Source organism: Ceratotherium simum, chromosome 5 (assembly GCF_057802395.1).
Source record: "Ceratotherium simum simum isolate JZ-2026a chromosome 5, ASM5780239v1, whole genome shotgun sequence".
NCBI lineage: Eukaryota > Metazoa > Chordata > Mammalia > Perissodactyla > Rhinocerotidae > Ceratotherium > Ceratotherium simum.
Genome location: NC_141904.1, coordinates 52322700 through 52341432, shown reverse-complemented (window position 1 = coordinate 52341432; position 18733 = coordinate 52322700). Strand labels below are relative to the sequence as shown.

The following is an 18733-nucleotide window of genomic DNA, read 5'->3' as shown; positions in this document are numbered from 1 at the left end:
TTGATCTTCACTGGAAGCATATGAGAACAAAGCAAGCTCTCCCCTATGGTTTTCTGAGATACTCCCTCTCTTGGCTTTTTAGAGCTCATGGGTAAAACTGGCCCAGCCCAGTTAAACCAAATGTTCAACAAGCACAAACTGCCTTTCCAAAGAATTTACTGGGAGGTTCACAAACTACCTGAAAATCATTCTGAGGTCAAGGAATAAAGTTCACTACTCTAGACAGAAGAGGATTTCTGAGTAACCTGTGATAGTTTCAGAGAGTCTGTTCAAAGTGTTTATTTAGCAAGGAAAATCCATCTATTTGTGCTTAAACACAACATGCTATCCCTGGGGTTTCTATCTCTGGCTCAGAGGCATTTAAGTGGTAAGGGTGTTCAGTCCCTGATCCAGCCACTAGAAGTCTGAAGTCCATGGGCCTCTTCATTGCCTGCACTCTTGTACACTCAAGAGGCCCCCTCCTGAGTTAGCAGGAGCCTCCTGCACAGCCCTTCTCCAACAGACTGGCTTAGAGACTCTCTCTGTGCCACCTCCCTGTCCCCCGCCCCTTGTCTTCACATTGCATTTCTGATGGTAGCACTACATCTATTCAGACCAGCTCAGCTCATCCCTCAACTTTCATAATAAGGCTTTTCCACGGGAAGTGGGTGATATGGGTTTCCCTGTGACTGGCCTGCCATCTGGGACATGTTCCCAGAAGCCAGAGCCAGTCCTGAGGACCCTGGGACAGAATTTTTCTCTTCCTTGCACTGGTGCAGAGTGAACCATTTTCCAGAGCCTTGCTTTCAGTCCTTCAGAGACTAAGAAGGAGACAAACTGGGCCTGTGCAATGATTGCTACAGCCAAGTAAAATCAGTTCTTAAGGAATAGAAAATGCCATTTCCACCAAAAACAATGAGGCAGGAATGGCTCTATCAGGTAAATTTGGCATCTTTTTTGATTTCTTCCATTTTAAAAGCCTATCTAAGGAGCAAATGTTAGCCCTGAGGCTGATTCTGTATATTTCTGTATATTCCAATCTTGGTATTTGGTACAGCTACTAGTCCCTTGTGTCCCTGGGAATTTCAGAGTCAACTTCAGGGTTAAAATCTATACTCAAATTGTGCTGGATGCAGGGAGTAAGAGTACTGAAGCTGGAAAGCCTTCTTGGGGAAATGCATCCCCACTTATGGATGGAAGGCCCTAGTGCTTGCTGGCAGGAATGCCTCGTACCATGCCTGCTGCCTCTAGGGTTAGTGACTGGGATGGTTAATGGAGGACTGTGAGATTTTATGACCATCATTCCTAAGGTTTCAGAGCCACGAGCTCAGCTGAAAGCAGACTTCACTAGGAAGACTAACAGCAGCTTCTCTAGCATCCCAACAGGCTACTCAGAAGCCTACAATACCAAAGCATGGCCCACTTAGTCACCAGGGTATTCTAAGAATTCTACCAAAAACTCTAACAATTTCAGATCCAAAGCAGTGGATATCAGAGAAGCTGTAATGAGAAGCTGTCAAAAGACAGAAAGCTAAAATCAATCTCACCTAGGGGCTGTAATTCCCTTTTTATACGCAACCTTCATGCAATTGATGTCAGGAACCTGATTTGTATGCCTGAATACCAGAGACCCAAGAAGTATTTTAATCTTTATTAAAATGAATAGCTGCCCTTGCTTATGTGCTGAGTGTCTCCAAAATCTAGGCTTTTGAGCCTGCAACATCTGGACTGGGACACGAAGAGCACAGACGATCTTACAGGCATGACTTCTCAAACTCGGAAAAGCTACTGGAGTCCTCATCTTTTTTTCTCCGTTTGACTTTAGTTCTTAAAAAAAAAAAAGACAAAAACTATACATATGTATTACTGGGGTCTTACTTCTCAGCCTAATTCTTCCTGCCAAGGGCTTTGTGCACATGTGCTACACCATCCATCTGAGGTGTTATGTTAAAGATAAGTAAAGATCTCTTGGGTCTGAATTAACATTCATACAACCTGGGGAAAGTTATTAGTCTTGTCATTTTTTATTTGGTTATGCAATGTGTGGAAGGGAAAAATAGGGAGAAAAGACCTACCCAAATTCTGCCACATGCTGAACAGTTCATAAGCCATCATCACACGCATGTCCCCATACCTGGAAATAGTAACACAGGAGCCAGCTATTAGTGGGAGAAGGTTCAGGAAGACAGGGCTACAAACCCAATGAGGCCCGTACTTCAGCACTGTTTCTAATGCTTCCCAAAATACTAAGTCATTTGGCTCTCAACGGAATTCTCACACTTGGCTCCTTGGGAAGCTACTCGGTGAGAACCTTGTGGACTTCTGAAGGAACCTCTCATGGAAACATAACCCCATCTGGGCATGTGGTAGGGAGGTGAATAAGAGATGTATGTCTTACTTATCTAGAATCTTCTTCCTCTTAGATGAAGTGATGGTTTCTAGCTGGAGGCTTGGCTGATTTATGAACAGAACTGCCAGGCTAAAATAAGAATTCCACACCTAGAGAGACAGAGAAAGAGGAAACATGTGACAGCCTGAGTCCTTAACCTTGCAAAGAGAGATTCTAAACATATGCATGTAGCACAGAATTCATGTTGCAATTTTAAGACCTTGATTTTTTTTCCTTTTTAAATATCTTTGCAAATAGGACTTTATTTTTTTCTTTCTTGACTTCTCTGAAGCCAATAGCGTTGATTCTGGACTAGAAAGCATACTCATGAATGTCTGGCTCCCAACATCTCCAATAGGGAAGCTCCTATGTCATATTCTAGTCACTATCAAGCTTGGAAGCTGTTTGATACTATGAACATATTAATGAAGCAAAAACCAGTGAGCTTGCCCCAGCCACCCATCTGACACTTAGCTGAGTCCTTCTCAAATTCCCGATATGCAAAGTTGTGAGCAAAATAAAATGGTTGTTCTAAGTAAATGAAAAACAAAAATAGTGAGCTTGGTTTCTGGCTTTCTAGGGTTATTACGAAGATAGTGATGGATTTCAGGAGCTCCTACCTTAAAGTCGAAGTCTGTCTCTGTGAAATTCTTGTGCAGTGCAGAAGACAGGTACTGGACAGTAGTGACTATAATACTGAAGTAAGGGAACAAGGTATTGGCAGAGTTAAAAGACTAACAAATAGCATCCGACAGCTAAGGGTCAACTGTCTATGGCCTGTGCACGAACTTCTTGAATACGACTTGCTCTCATGTAAGATGTGACTATAAAACAAAGAGATGGATGGCACAAACACTACAGAAAACCAGTCTTGGAGAAATGCCCCATAGTTAGCAGAACAGCACAGAACATCAGTGGGTTCTAGACCTAGCTCTGCCATCACCTGGCCTTGGTACGACTTCTCTCTGGGCCCCAGTTTCCCTGACTATAAAAGGAGGAGGGTGGAGTTTGATGGTTCTTTATGGTTTCTTCCAGTTCAAAGAGTGATTTTAGCATATTGAGGACTTTTGGGTAACGAACATGTATTATGAATACCAGAGGACTTGAAGTATAATTTTATTATTTTACTTGATAATAGGGGTTTATAGTTATTAAATCCCTACTTTTGTCATATACTACTTTTTTCATTTATAAGTCATTTGATTTTAGCCTTTCGTCTAGAATATCACTCTCAATTTTAGCCTGGGCATATGTAAGGGGCAATGGGAGCCTGGCTTTCTGGAACCAAGGGCACAGGTTGCGGTAGAGAGGAAGTGAGGTGGGATAGGCAGGTAAGGGTTTGATTACAGAGGGCCTTGGCTGCCTGGCAAAGGAGCTTACGTCTAACAATGACCACTGGGCTTTGGTGCAGAAGAGGGGCAAGGCAAAAGCTGCATTAGAAAGACCAGCCCATCAGCAGCAGGGGTGACAAATTAGAAAAGTAAAAGACTTGAAAGAAGAGGCTGCTCCTGCAGGATGGCCTGGGGAGCCTGAAGTGCTCCGAGTAGAGCTAAGAGACAGAAACAAGAGGAAGTCAAATGGAAAATCCACTGTCTGTGCAACTTCGTTTAAAACCATTCTTCTGTTCGGTATAAAAAGTTTTCAGTTTTGAAAAAAGAAAAAAGGTACAAAGTGAAAAGACCATGCTGATATCTTGCTAATATATCTAACATAAATAATTTCACGACATTTTGCATAATGCCAACATAAAAGGCAGATCAGTGGGAGGAGGCAGCAGGTTAGAGAGTGGAGGCCAAGTGGCCTTCTCCTGAGTGGAGGGAGACCAGATGAGCCAACACCTTACCACCTGTATCACTTGTTTGGTTTGCAAAGAGGCAGCAGAGGCTAGAAATATAAATGGGGCAGGAAATTTGGGGTCAGCCTTAGAGTGAATTCTGAGGCTGGAGGGAGAAGTGGCCAGAGCCTCACAGCCAGGACTCAGGTGGGTATTTAGCACTAGCTGTGGGAGGCAAGCAGTGTCTGGCAGACATCACAAATCAACTCAAGAGGAAGGTTTGGGATACTGCCTGAAACGAGAGAGTAACAGAGGCCAACGGGCCACGGAGCAGGTCTTCCTCAAGGAGGAACCCTTTTCTAGGTATTATATTTCACGTTCTTAATACTTCCTTTTCTACCCTTGCCATGACACCATCTGCCAGGCATTTAGAATCCATTTTTGAACTATCTTTGACTCTTTCTTCTTCTTGAACTTATGGTAAGTGGTCAAGTCCTGGTGACTGTGCCTGCAAACATTTTTCACATTTACTCTCTCCGCTCTCTCCTCATTGCCTTGATCTCTGTCTTAGTTTCTCTCTCACAAATGCACACACTCTCCTTAGTCTGAGAACAGCTCTGTGGATGTCGGTGCAGGGCCCTTCTACACTCACTTGCTTGTGAGAAGTCTCATCACCATCCAGTCCCGAGGAAAGACACTCATCTTCATCAAGTTCCGGAACACACAGAAAATCTTCAGCAGGAATTCCTGATCCAAGAGGAAAATCTGACATGAATGAGACACCCCTACTACCACTGCAGCAGGCATTTCCTCAACAAGGCCCCCCTGACCTCTAGACCATGAGAACGGGTGGGAATAGTGGGTTCAATTTTGGTTCCCTTTGTGGGTTGCTTTTCTCTTAGAGGGCTGCATGAGAGTGAGTTCTAGGCACTCTCAAAGGCCAGATGGGGGCAGACCCAAACTGGGCAGAACAGAGGCAGCTCTGTACCCACTCAGCCCAGTGTCTAAAGCCCAAAGCTAGGGAAAGTTAGAGTCCAGCAGAACTGGTATCCAACTAAGGCCACGGATCTCATTCTTTGGAGCATGGCCCCGAGCACATGATCATAAGAACCTGCTTTCTTGGATGTTAAGAACACATTGACAGGAGAAGCACTTTAGGAATGGCAGACTAAGGACCTCCAAAAATTTGCTCCTTCATGAAAGCAGAGAGAACAGTGGCAAAGACTGGTGAATCAAAGGTTGCAACAATCCAAGGAGTGTTATTCAAGAAAAATGGTAGAATCTCAATAAGAACAGTGATCTTTGTTGCATTTTAACTTGCCCATTCCCATCCTCTTTCTCTCCCTACCTCCATGGTAGCCCTGAAAACAAGTAGCTTTGGAACCATGGTAGTAGCAAAAACCAGCAGCGTAGCAGTCACTGGAAGGGACAAAACAGTTTTGGAGCTTGCAAAAAAGTGCCATCCCCAGAGAACTGTTACTTTTTGATCTGTTTGGCAGCTCCCTGGGAAAGCCTTATTCAGAGGGCTTATTTGACCTGACTCAGAGCTCACTCATTGAGAAAACCCCTAACCCTAGGCATTTGTTGAAAAAAATCAGCCACAATACGTTAACATCCCAGCTGCATGAAGCAGCCATATCAGTTGAGTAAATAAGAGAATGATCAAAACACTTAAAGGAAAAATCTGGGGGATGAGATATCCATAGGGGGCTTTGAAAAGCTCTGACATATTCCTGGGAATCTAGAAGGCCACACACACGTGCAGGGCTATACACATTCCCAGGAAAGAGCTAAGAAGCCTAATCTCTCACGTTTGGCTGACTTTGAGGCTCTATGCAAGCAGAAAGTGAAGGCTAAGGCAGAAATGTAAACTGCTGGAGCACTGAAGGTGAGCCCCAACACATACACAGAGCCACTCAGAAAAATGTGGGAGACTTATTAATTCAAGGCATTTACGGAAATCTCTGTCCAGTTATTAACTGGTCACTAAGTTAACTGAATAAAGACTTCAGTGGCTGCATACAACAAAGAATACAGACATTAAAGAATTAGTCCAAGAAAGTCACTAAACAAGCAAACAAACATCAACAAAAACAAAACAACAAAAAGTAACAACAAAAAACTCTGGGGTAGGGGAGGTAATCTGATATTCAGAGTTGCAACATTATTTAAATTGTCCAGTTTCCAACAAAAAAATTATAAGACATAAAATGAAACAGAAAAGTGTGGACCATACACAGGAAAAAAGAAGTTGATAGAAACTTTTCTCTGGAGTGGCTCAAATGCTGGACTTACCAGGAAAAGACTTTATTTTTTATTTATTTATTTATTTATTTATTTATTTTTAAAGATTTTATTTATTTATTTTCTTCCCCCCAAAGCCCCAGTAGATAGTTGTATGTCATAGCTGCACATCCTTCTAGTTGATGTATGTGGGACGCGGCCTCAGCATGGCCAGAGAAGTGGTGAGTCGGTGCGCGCCCGGGATCCAAACCCCGGGTCGCCAGCAGCAGAGCGCGCGCACTTAACCACTAAGCCACGGGGCTGGCCCACCAGGAAAAGACTTTAAATCAGCTGTTTATAAATATGTTCAAAGAACTAAAGGAAACCATGCCTAAAGAATTGAAGGAAAGTATAAGAACAATATCTCACCAAATAGAGAATATCAACAAAAAAGACAGAAATTATTTTAAAAGCATCAAATAAAAATTGTGGCGTTGAAAAGTACCATAGCTGAAATGAAAAATTCATGAGAGGGGCTCAACAGCAGATCTGAACTGGCAGAAGAATCAATGAATTTAAAGATAGGTCAATTAAGATTATCAAGAGGAACAGAAAGAAAAAAACAAATGAAGAAAAATAAACAAAGGATCAGAGACTTGTGAGACACCATCAAGTGTACAAACATACAAATAATGGAAGTGTCAGAAAGAGAGGAGAGAAAGAGGAAGAGATATTGAAGAAATATTGGCAAAAAACTTCCCAAATTTGATGAAGATTTAATCTACATATCTAAGAAGCTCAATGAACTCTAAACAGAATAAAATCAAAGAGATCTACATACAGATACATCATAGTCAAACCATCAAAGCCAAAAACAAAGAGAGAATCCTAAAAGCAACAAGAAAAAAACAACTCATTATGTACAAATGATTCCCAATAATATTAACAGGTGACTTATCAGTAGATATGATGGAGGCCAGAAGGCAGTGGGATGAAATATTCAAAGTACTGAAAGAATGTCAACCAAGAATCCTACATCTAGCAAAACAATCATGCAAAAATGAAGAAATTAAGACATTCTCAGATTAAAAAAACTGAGAGAATTTCTTACTAGTAGACCTGACCTACAAGAAATACTAAAAGGAGTCTCTCAGACTTAAATAAAAGGGCACTAGACAGTAACCTGAATCCACACGAAGAAATGAAGACCACTAGGAAAGGTGACTATATAGGTAAATATAAAAGACAGTATATATCTATGTTTGTAACTCTTTTCTTCTCCTATTTGATTTATAAAACAATTGCATAAAGCAATAATTATAAAACTGTGTTGATGAGAATATAATATATAAAGATGTAATTTGTATGACAGTAATTGCACAAAGGAAGGGGAAGAGTGGAGCTATATTGGAGCAAAGTTTTTGTACACTACTAAAATTAAATTGGCATGAATCCAAATTAGATTGTTTTAAGTTAAGATGTTCATTGCAAATCCCAGGGAAACCACTAAGAAAATAACTTAAAAAATATACTAAAAGAAATGATGAGAGAATTAAAATGGCATACTAAAAATATTTATAAAACACAAAAGAAGGAAGAAATGGAGGAGTACTGGAACAAAGAAGACATAAGACAGATATAAAACAAAGAACAAAATGGCAGGTGTAAATCCTAACTTATTGGTAATTACAGTAAACATAAATGGATTAAACACTCCAATCAAAAGGCAGAGATGAGAAGAAGAGACAAAAAATAAACATGATCCAACTATATGGTGTCTACAAGATACACACTTTAGATTCAAAGACACAAATATGTTGAAAGTAAAGGATAGAAAAATATATACAATAACAGTAGCACCCAAAAGAGAACTGGTGTGGCTATGTTAACATCAACAATATAGACTTGGACAAAAATTGCTATTAGAGACCAAAAAAGGACATTTTATAATGATAAAAGAGCCAATCAATCTGGAAGACATAATTATAAAGATATATGCACTTAAAGCCTCAAAATACACGAAGCAAAAACCAAGAGAATTGAAAGTAAAAATAGATAATTCAACAAAAACAGTTAGAGACTTTAATATACCACTTTCAAAAATGTATTGAACAACTAAATCAAAGATCAACAAGAAAAAAGAAATCTTGAACAATACTACATACTAACTAGACCTAAGAGACATCTATATAACATGCCATCCAATAACAGCAGAATACACACATTCTTTTCAAATGCACATAGAAGGATATGTGCATTCTCTTCTCTAAGACAGATCATATTTTAGGCCATAAAGTAAGTCTCAACAAATTTAAAGAATTGAAATCATATAAATCATGTTCCCCAACCACTATGGAAGGGAGTTAGAAATCAACAACAGAAGATGGCGGCGTAGGTGGACTCTGATCTCACCTCCTCCCACGGACACAGCCAATTTGCAAGTACTCTTGGAAAAATTACCCCTGAGACAGAACTGAAAACTGGATAAGAGGAACTCTTGCAACAAACGACAATCCTAATTGAGGTGGAAGACGCAGAAATTTCCATTTGGAGAGAAAAAACGCCACCTTCACAAGCCACAGTGCTTCATGGCCACCCAGAAGCAGCCAAAAGGCACGCAGCCTTCCCTGGAGAAGTGGGGCCCTGAGCGGGGGAGCACTCCCACTGTAGGCTTTTGGACCCAGCACAACTGAGATGAGTGGCATAATATCTGACTTTGCTTGCTACTAAAACATTGGGGAGTGCCCCCAGAAAAGCTGGTTCACAAAGAAATTAAAGCTGGCCTTTAAAGGGCTGAGGCACAAACTCATTCATTTCAGAAAGCAACCTAAAATCACCAGAAAGAAAGGTGCACAGTCCTTTGGTGAAAAGAGACTCACCTGATAGGCTCTGAGTGCATCTCGGTGAGAGGTGAGACCTCTCCAGGGACTGGGACATTGGCAGTGGCCCTTGTTGCGGCCTGGTGTGGGCATGCTGACACAGATGCTGGCAGACGCCATTGGAGTTTGCCATGGGGCCTGCCAGCCCGGGGTCTGTCCCACCCACTAGAGCACAGATTTAATCCAGCTCAGCCAGGGCGGGAAGCCCACCCTAGGGACAGGCCCCACCCGAAAACAAGCCCTTGGGCAACTTGTGGGCCTGCATAGATTGGTACATGGATTCTCTGCAGCCTGGCGACTGGGTCTACCTCTGTGGGGCAGGGCGTGTGCAAGGACAAGGTGGAGAGTGTTGGGTGGTGGTGGAGCGTGTGAGGCTCCCACCGTGGAGAGACTGAGTCCACTTCAGGAGGTCGGGCCGCGTGCACGGGGCAGGACTGTGTTGACTGTTTGTGTGGACCTGTGGGCAGTGGGGCTTGTCAGGTGCAGAGACTTGTGCTTCTCAAACAGCCACATAGGGGATCAGCTCCACCTTCCAAAGCCTGAAACAACTGGGGGCTCCCATGCCTGAGGCCAGCCCCACCCAGCTGCAATCCTCAGAGAGCTGACAAAGACCTAAAGGCTGGAGGCTTACAGCAATTGTAAGCTGCCGAGCCTAACAACGTGCCATGCTGGGGGCCTACTCTTTTAATAGAAATACTTCAACAGGAATGCACTATTAGAACTTGCAGCCAACTGTGCTGGGGCTCCCCACACTCGATAAAGAGACTGAAGGGCCCACAACAACTACAAGCAGCTGAGCATTACAACAGCTGGCCAGGGGCATAGCTCAGCCTTTCTGGGCACCTATGGGAAGAACAATGGTGCCACAACAGAAGGACAAACGTAGCCCACACAGGGGTCACTCCTGGAACATTAGGAACAGAGGGAAGCACACTGCTTGGCCTCATAAGGCATCACTTATATAAGGTGAACTCTCCAAGAGCAGGAGATCTAGCTGACCTACCTAATACATACACACAGGCACAGGGAAAGAGGCAAAATGAAGAGGCAAAGGAATATGTTCCAAGTAAGGGAACAGGACAAAGCCCCAGAAAAGGAACTAAGTGAAACAGAAATGAGCAACCTACCCGACAAAGAGTTCAAACGAGTGTTAAGGATGCTCACTGATCTGGAGAGAAGAATGGATGAACTCAGTGAGAACATCAACAAAGAAATGCAAGATATAAAAAAGAACCAATCAGAAATGAAGAATACAATACTGGAAATGAAAAATTCACTAGAGGGACTCAAAAGCAGAGTAGAGGAAACAGAAGAATGGATCTGCGAGCTGGACGAAAGACCAGAAGAAATCAGCCAAGCTCAACAGATAAAAAAAAAGGAAGTAAAAAGAGTGAGGACAGTGTAACGGACCTCTGCGAAAACATAAAGTGCACTAACGTCCATGTTATAGGTATCCCAGAAGGAGAAGAGAGAGACAAAGGGGCAAAGAATCTATTTCAAGAAATAATAGCTGAAATCATCTCTAACCTAAGGAAGGAAACAGACATCCAGGTACAGGAAGCACAGAAAGCACCAAACAAGATAAACGCAAAGAGGCCCATACCAAGACACATCATAATTAAAATGTCCAGAATTAAAGATAAAGAGAGAATCCTAAAAGCCGCAAGAGAAAGACAAGTTACATATAAAGGAAACCCCATAAGACTATCAGCTGACTTCTCAGCAGACACCTTACAGGCTAGAAGAGAGTGGCACGATATATTTAAAGTGGTAAAAGGAAGAAACCTACAGCCAAGAATACTCTACGTGGCAAGGTTATCATTCAAAATGAAAGGAGAGATAAAAAGTTTCCTAGACAAGCAAAAATTGAAGCAGTTTGTCACCAAGAAACCAGTACTACAAGAAATGCTAAAGGGATTTACTTAAGGGGAAAAGAGAAGGCCACAAATAGGAAAAATTATCTATTTCCATGATAAGAGGGTAATGGATACAAATGTAAAAAAAGAGGTGGGATACGATATCAAAAACATAAAATGTGGGAGGAGGGGAGATAAAGAGTAGAGTCTTCAGACAGAGGTCAAACCAAAGAGACCACCAACTTAACAGCAGGCTATATATGTAGGTTACTGTATATGAACCCCATGGTAATCACAACCCAGAAAACTATAATAAATACACAAAAAACTAAAAGAAAGGAACCCAAACATAATACTAAAGGAAGTCAACAAACCACAAGGGAAGAGAGCAAGAGAAGAAGAAAGGAACAGAGAAGAACTACTAAAAAACCCAGAAAAAAAAGTTAAAAAATGGCAGTAAGTACACACTTATCAATAGCTACTTTAAACATCAATAGACTAAATGCTCCAATTAAAAGGCCTAGAGTTGCTGACTGGATAAAAAAACAAGACCCATATATATGCTGCATAAAAGAGATACAGACTTCAGACCTAAAGACACTCACAAACTGAAAGTGAAGAGATGGAGAAAGATACTCCATGCAAACGGCAATGAAAGGAAAGCTGGGGTAGCAAAACTTAAATCAGACAAAACAGACTTAAAAACAAAACCTGGGGGAGAAGTCAAGATGGTGGCGTAAGCAGTCTCTGAACTCACCTCCTCCCGCGGACACAGCCAATTTACAACTACTTGTGGAAAAATTACCCCTGAGACAGAACTGAAAACTGGTTAAGATGAACTCCTGCAACTAAGGACAATCTTAATTGAGGTGGAAGAGGCAGAAACTCCGCCTTCACAAGCCGCAGCACCTCATGGCCACCCGGGAGCAACCCACAGGTACGCAGCCCTCCCTGGAGGAGCGGGGCCCTGAGCCAGGCAGTGCCCCCGCTGTGGGCATTTTGTGGACCCAGCACAATCCAGAGGAGAGGCATAATATCTGACTTTGCCTACTACTAAAACATTGGGGAGTACCCCAAGAAAAGCTGGTTCACAAAGAAATTGAAACCGGCTCTTAAAGGGCCCATGCGCAAACTCACCCGTTTCAGAAGGCAACCTAAAATCAGCAGAAAGAAAGGTGCACAGTGCTTTGGTGAAAAGAGACTCACCTGATAGGCTCTGAGTGCACTGCAGTGAGAGGTGAGACCTCTCCAGGGACTGGGACATTGGTGGTGGCCATTGTTGTGGCCTGGTGTGGGCGTGCTGACACAGACACCATTGGAGTTCTCCCTGTGGCCTGCTAGCCCAGGGTCTGCCTCACCCACTAGAGCACTGATTTAATCCAGCTCAGCCAGGGCAGGCAGCCCACCCTACAGACTGGCCCCACCCAACAACAACCCCTCAGGCATCTTGTGGGCCTGCAGAGATTGGTGACTGGATTCTCTGCAGCCTGGCAACTGAGCCGGCTTCAGTGGGGCAGGGCATGCACAAGGAGTGGGTGGAGAGTGTGGAGAGGTGGTGGAGTGTGTGGGGCTCCTGCCGTGGAGAGACTGGGTCCACTTTAGGAGGTTGGGGCGTGCACATGGGGCAGGACTGTGTTGACTGTGTGTGCAGACCTGTGGGCGGCAGGGCTTGTCAGCTGTAGAAGACTTGTGCTTCTCAAAGAGCCACATAGGGGTTTTGCCCCACCTTCCAAAGCTTGAAACAATTGGGTGCTCCCGTGCCTGAGGCCAGCCCCACCCAGCTGCAATCCTCAGAGAGCTGACAAGAGACTTAAAGGCTGGAGGCTTACAGCAATTGTAAGTGCATGAGCCTAACAACCTGCCACGCTGGGGGCCTACTCACTTACAAGAAATACTGCAACACAAATGTGGTATTAGAACTTGCAGCCCACTGTGCTGGGGCTCCCCACATCTGATAAAGAGACTGAAGGGCCCAAAACAACTACAAGCAGCTGAGCATTACAACAGCTGGCCAGGAGCATAACTCAGCCTACCTGGGCGCCTACAGGGAGAGCAAACAGGCCACAACAGAAGGACACACGTAGACCACATAGGGGTCACCCCTGGAACACTGAGAACTGAGGGAAGCACACTGCAGACCTCCTAAGGCATCACTTATATAACGTCGCCTATCCAAGAGCAGGAGACGTAGCTGACCTACCTAATACGTACACACAAGCACAGGGAGAGAAGCAAAATAAGGAGGCAAAGGAATACATTCCTAGTAAGGGAACAGGACAAAACCCCAGAAAAGGAACTAAGTGAAACAGAAATGAGCAACCTACCCGACAGAGAGTTCAAACCAAGCGTGTTAAGGATGCTCACTGATCTGGGGAGAAGAACAAGATGAACTGAGTGAGAATGTCAACAAAGAAATGGAAAAAAAAAAAAGAACCATGCAGAAATGAAGAATACAAAACTGGAAATGAAAAATTCACTAGAGGGACTCAAAAGCAGAGTAGAGGACACAGAAGAACGGATCTGCAAGCTGGATGAAAACTAGAAGAAATTACCCAAGCTGAACAGGTAAAAGAAAAAAGAATTAAAAAGAGTGAGGACAGTCTAAGGGACCTCTGGGACAACATCAAGCGCACTAACATCCGTGTTATAGGTGTCCCGGAAGGAGAAGAGCGAGACAAAGGGGCAGAGAATCTATTTCAAGAAATAAGAGATGAAAACTTCCCTAACCTAAGGAAGGAAACAGACATCCAGGTACAGGAAGCACAGAGAGCCCCAAACAAGATAAAGCCAAAGAGGCCCACACCAAGACACATCATAATCAAAATGTCCAGAATTAAAGATAAAGAGAGAATCCTAAAAGCCCCAAGAGAAAGTCAAGTTACATAAAAAGGAAACACCATAAGGCTATCAGCTGACTTCTCAGCAGAAACCTAGCAGAAAGGCTAGAAGAGAGTGGCACGATATATTTAAAGTGCTAAAAGGAAAAAACTTACAGTCAAGAATACTCTACCCAGCAAGGTTATCATTGAAAATGGAAGGAGAGATCAAAAATTTCCCAGACAAGCAAAAATTAAAGGAGTTTGTCCCCAAGAAACCAGTGCTACAAGAAATGTTAAAGGGACTGATTTAAGGGGAAGAGAGAAGACCACAAATAGGAAAAATTATCTATTTCCACGATAAGAGGGTAATGGATACAAATGCACAAAAAAGAGGTTAAATATGATATCAAAACCATAAAATGAGGGAGGAGGGGTGTTAAAGAGTAGAGCTTTCAGACAAAGGTCAAACTAAAGAGACCATCAATACTGTATAGAAGGAGAAAAGAACAGAGATGGACTACTAAAACACTGAGAAAAAAAAAGTTAAAAAATGGCAGTAAGTACATACTTACCAATAGCTACTTTAAACGTCAATGGACTAAATGCTCCAATTAAAAGGCAGAGGGTGGCTGACTGGATGAAAAAACAAGACCCATATACATGCTACATACAAGAGACACACTTCAGACCTAAAGACATTCACAAACTGAAAGTGAAGGGACGGAAAAAGATACTCCACAGAAATGGCAATGAAAAGAAAGCTGGGGTAGCTATACTCATATCAGACAAAATAGACTTTAAAACAAACATTGTAAAAAGAGACAAAGAAGGGCATTACATAATGATCAAGGAAACAATCCAACAAGAGGATATAACACTTGTACATATCTACGCACCTAATGTAGGTGCATCTAAAAATATAAAGCAATTATTAACAGACATAAAAAGAGAAATAGACAGTAACACAATAATAGTAGGGGACTTTAACACTCCACTTACACCAATGGATAGATCATCCAAACAGAACATCAATAAGGAAACATTGCCCTTAAATGACACACTAGAACAGATGCACCTAGTAGATATATACAGAGCATTCCATCCAAAAGCCGAAGAATACACGTTCTTTTCAAATGCACATGGAACATTCTCCAGGATTTATCACATATAGGCCACAAAACAAGTCTCCATAAATTTAAGAAGATTGAAATAATACCAAGCATCTTTTCTGACCACAACGGTATGAAACTAGAAATCAACTACAGGAAGAAAATCAGAAAAGCCACAAATAGGTGGAGATTAAACAAAATGCTACCGAACAACGACTGGGTCAATGAAGAAATCAAAGAAGAAATCAAAAAATACCTGGAGACAAATGAAAATGAAGATACGACATGCCAGAATTTATGGGATACAGCAAAAGTGGTTCTAAGTGGGAAGTTTATAGCAATCCAGGCCTATCTCAACAAACAAGAAAAATCTCAAATAAACAATCTAACAATGCACCTAAAGGAACTGGAAAAAGAAGAACAAACAAAGCCCCAAATCAGTAGAAGAAGGGAAATAATAAAAATCAGAGCAGAAATAAATGAAATAGAGACCAAAAAAACAACAGAAAAAATTAATAAAACCAAGAGCTTGTTCTTTGAAAAGATCACCAAAATTGATAAACCTTTAGCTAGACTCATCAAGAAAAAAGAGAGAAGGCAGAAATAAGTAAAATCAGAAATGAAAGAGAAGAAATTACAAGGGACGCCTGAGAAATACAAAAGATTATAAGGGAATACTATGAAAAGCTATACGCCAACCAATTTGACAATCTGAAACAAATGGATAAATTCTCAGAATCATACAACCTTCCAAAACTGGATCAAGAAGAAATAGAGAATTTGAATAGACCAATCACCAGTAAGGAGATCAAAACAGTAATCAAAAACCTCCCCAAAAATAAAAATCCAGGACCAGACGGCTTCCCTGGTGAAATCTACCAAACATTCAAAGAAGACTTAATACCTATCCTTCTCAAACTTTTCCAAAAAATTGAGGAAGGGGGGAAGCTCCCTAACTCATTCTACGAAGCCGACATTACCCTGATATCAAAACCAGACAAGGACAACACAAAAAAAAGAAAACTACAGGCCAATATCACTGATGAACATCGATGCAAAAATCCTCAACAAAATACTAGCAAATCGCATACAACAATACCTTAAAAAGATTATACACCATGATCAAGAGGGTTTTATTCCAGGTATGCAGGGATGGTTCAACATTCACAAATCAATCAACATAATACACCACATTAATAAAATGAAGAATAAAAATCACACGATCATCTCAACAGATGCAGAGAAAGCATTTGACAAGATACAGCATCCATTTATGATAAAAACTCTGAATAAAATGGGTATAGAAGGAAAGTACCTCAACATAATAAAGCCCATATATGGCAAACCCACAGCTAATATCATCCTTAATGGTGAAAAACTGAAAGCTATCCCCCTAAGAACAGGAACCAGACAATGATGCCTACTCCCACCACTCCTATTTAACATAGTATTGGAAGTCCTAGCCAGAGCCATCAGGAGAGAAAAAGAAATAAAAGGGATCCAAATTGGAAAGGAAGAAGTGAAACTCTCACTATTTGCAGATGACATGATTTTATATATAGAAAACCCTAAAGAATCCACCAAAAAACTTTTAGAAGTAATAAACGAATATGGTAAAGTTGCAGGATACAAAATCAACATATAAAAATCAGTTGCATTTCTATACACTAACAACGAAGTAGCAGAAAGAGAAATTAAGAATACAATCCCATTTACAATTGCAACAAGAAGAATAAAATACCTAGGAATAAACTTAACCAAAGAGGTGAAAGATCTGTCCACGGAAAACTATAAAACATTGCTGAAAGAAATCAAAGAAGACAGAAAGAAATGGAAAGATATTCCGTGCTCTTGGATTGGAAGAATTAACATAGTTAAGATGTCCATACTTCCTAAAGCAATCTATAGGTTCAATGCAATCCCTATCAAAGTTCCAACAACATTTTTCACTGAAATAGAACAAAGAATCCTAAAATTTATATGGAACAACAAAAGACCCCAAATAGCCAAAGGAATCCTAAGAAAAAAGAACAAAGCTGGAGGTACCACACTCCCTGATTTCAAAATGCACTACAAAGCTATAGTAACCAAAACAGCATGGTACTGGCAAAATACAGACACACAGATCAACGGAATAGAATTGAAAGCCCAGAAAGAACCCCACACATCTATGGGCAGCTAATCTTCGACAAAGGAGCCAAGAACATACAATGCAGAAAGGAAAGTCTCTTCAACAAATGGTGCTGGGAAAACTGGACAGCCACATGCAAAAAATGAAAGTAGATCATTACCTTACACCCTACACAAAAATTAATTCAAAATGGATTAAAGACTTGAATTTAACACCTGAAACCATGAAAGTTCTAGAAGCAAACATAGGCAGTACGCTCTTCGACATTGGTCTTAGCAACATATTTTCAAGCACCATGTCTGACCAGGCAAGGGAAACAATAGAAAAAATAAACAAATGGGACTACAACAAACTAAAAAGCTTCCGCACAGCAAAGGAAACCATCAACAAAAGAAAAAGACAACCTAACAACTGGGAGAAGATATTTGCAAACCATACATCCGATGAGGGGTTAATCTCCGAAATATATAAAGAACTCATGCATCTCAACAACAAAAAAACTAACAACCCAATTAAAAAATGGGCAAAAGACCTGAACAGACATTTCTCCAAAGGAGATATACAGATGGCCAAAAGGCACATGAAAAGATTTCAACATTATTAACTACCAGGGAAATGCAAATCAAAACTACAATGAGATATCACTTCACGCCCATCAGAATGGCTATAATTAACAAGACAGGAAACAACAAGTGTTGGGGAGGATGTGGAGAGAAGAGAACTCTCATACGCTGCTGGTGGGAGTGCAAACTGGTGCAACCACTATGGAAAACAGTATGGAGATTCCTCAAAAAATTAAGGATAGAACTGCCATATGATCCAGCTATTCCACTGCTGAGTATTTATCCAAAGAATGTGAAAACACCAAAGCATAAAGAAACATGCACCGCTGTGTTCATTGCAGCATTATTCACAATAGCCAAGACTTGGAAGCAACCTAAGTGCCCATGATGGGAGGAATGGATAAAGAAGATGTGGTATATATACACAATGGAATACTACTCAGCCATAGGAAACTATGAAATCCAGCCATTTGTGACAACACGGATGGACATTGAAGGTATTGTGCAAAGTGAAATAAGTCAGAGGGAGAAGGTCAAATTACCACATGATCTCACTAAGTAGTGGATAATAACAACAACAAACAAACATAGAGACAGAGATTGTATTGGTGGTTAACAGAGGGGACGGGGGTGAGGAGGGCAAAAGGGATAATTAGGTACGTGTGTGGTGATGGATTGTAATTAGTATTTGGGTGGTGAACATGAGAACATGATGTAATCTACGCAGAAATAGAAGCATAATGATGTACACCTGAAATTTATACAATGTTATAAACCAATGTTACTGCAATAAACAAACAAAATAAAATAAAATAAAATAAAATAACTGTTGTGTGATAAAAACAAAAAAGAAATCAATAACAGAAGAAAATTTGGCAAAATAAAAAAGATGTGCAGTTAAACAACACACTCCCAAATAACAAATGAGTCAAAGAAGAAACCACAAGGGAAAGTAGGAAATACTTTGAGATGAATAAAAATGAAAACACATCAAATCAAAACTTAAGGGAT

The 18733-nt window shown here is 41.2% G+C and overlaps 1 protein-coding gene across 9 annotated transcripts in view; it reads right to left on the bottom strand.

Moving 5' to 3' along the window:
• Positions 1-18733, bottom strand: part of DOCK3 (dedicator of cytokinesis 3) — a 448733-nt gene that overhangs the window by 52408 nt on the left and 377592 nt on the right. For all 9 annotated transcript variants that reach the window (XM_087431091.1, XM_087431098.1, XM_087431092.1 and 6 more), the window contains 4 exons: positions 4795-4889; positions 2989-3064; positions 2378-2478; positions 2055-2113 (listed from right to left, as the gene is read on the bottom strand). In XM_087431091.1, the coding sequence (XP_087287217.1) occupies positions 2055-2113; positions 2378-2478; positions 2989-3064; positions 4795-4889 (331 nt within the window). The remainder of the gene's footprint in view (positions 1-2054; positions 2114-2377; positions 2479-2988; positions 3065-4794; positions 4890-18733) is intronic.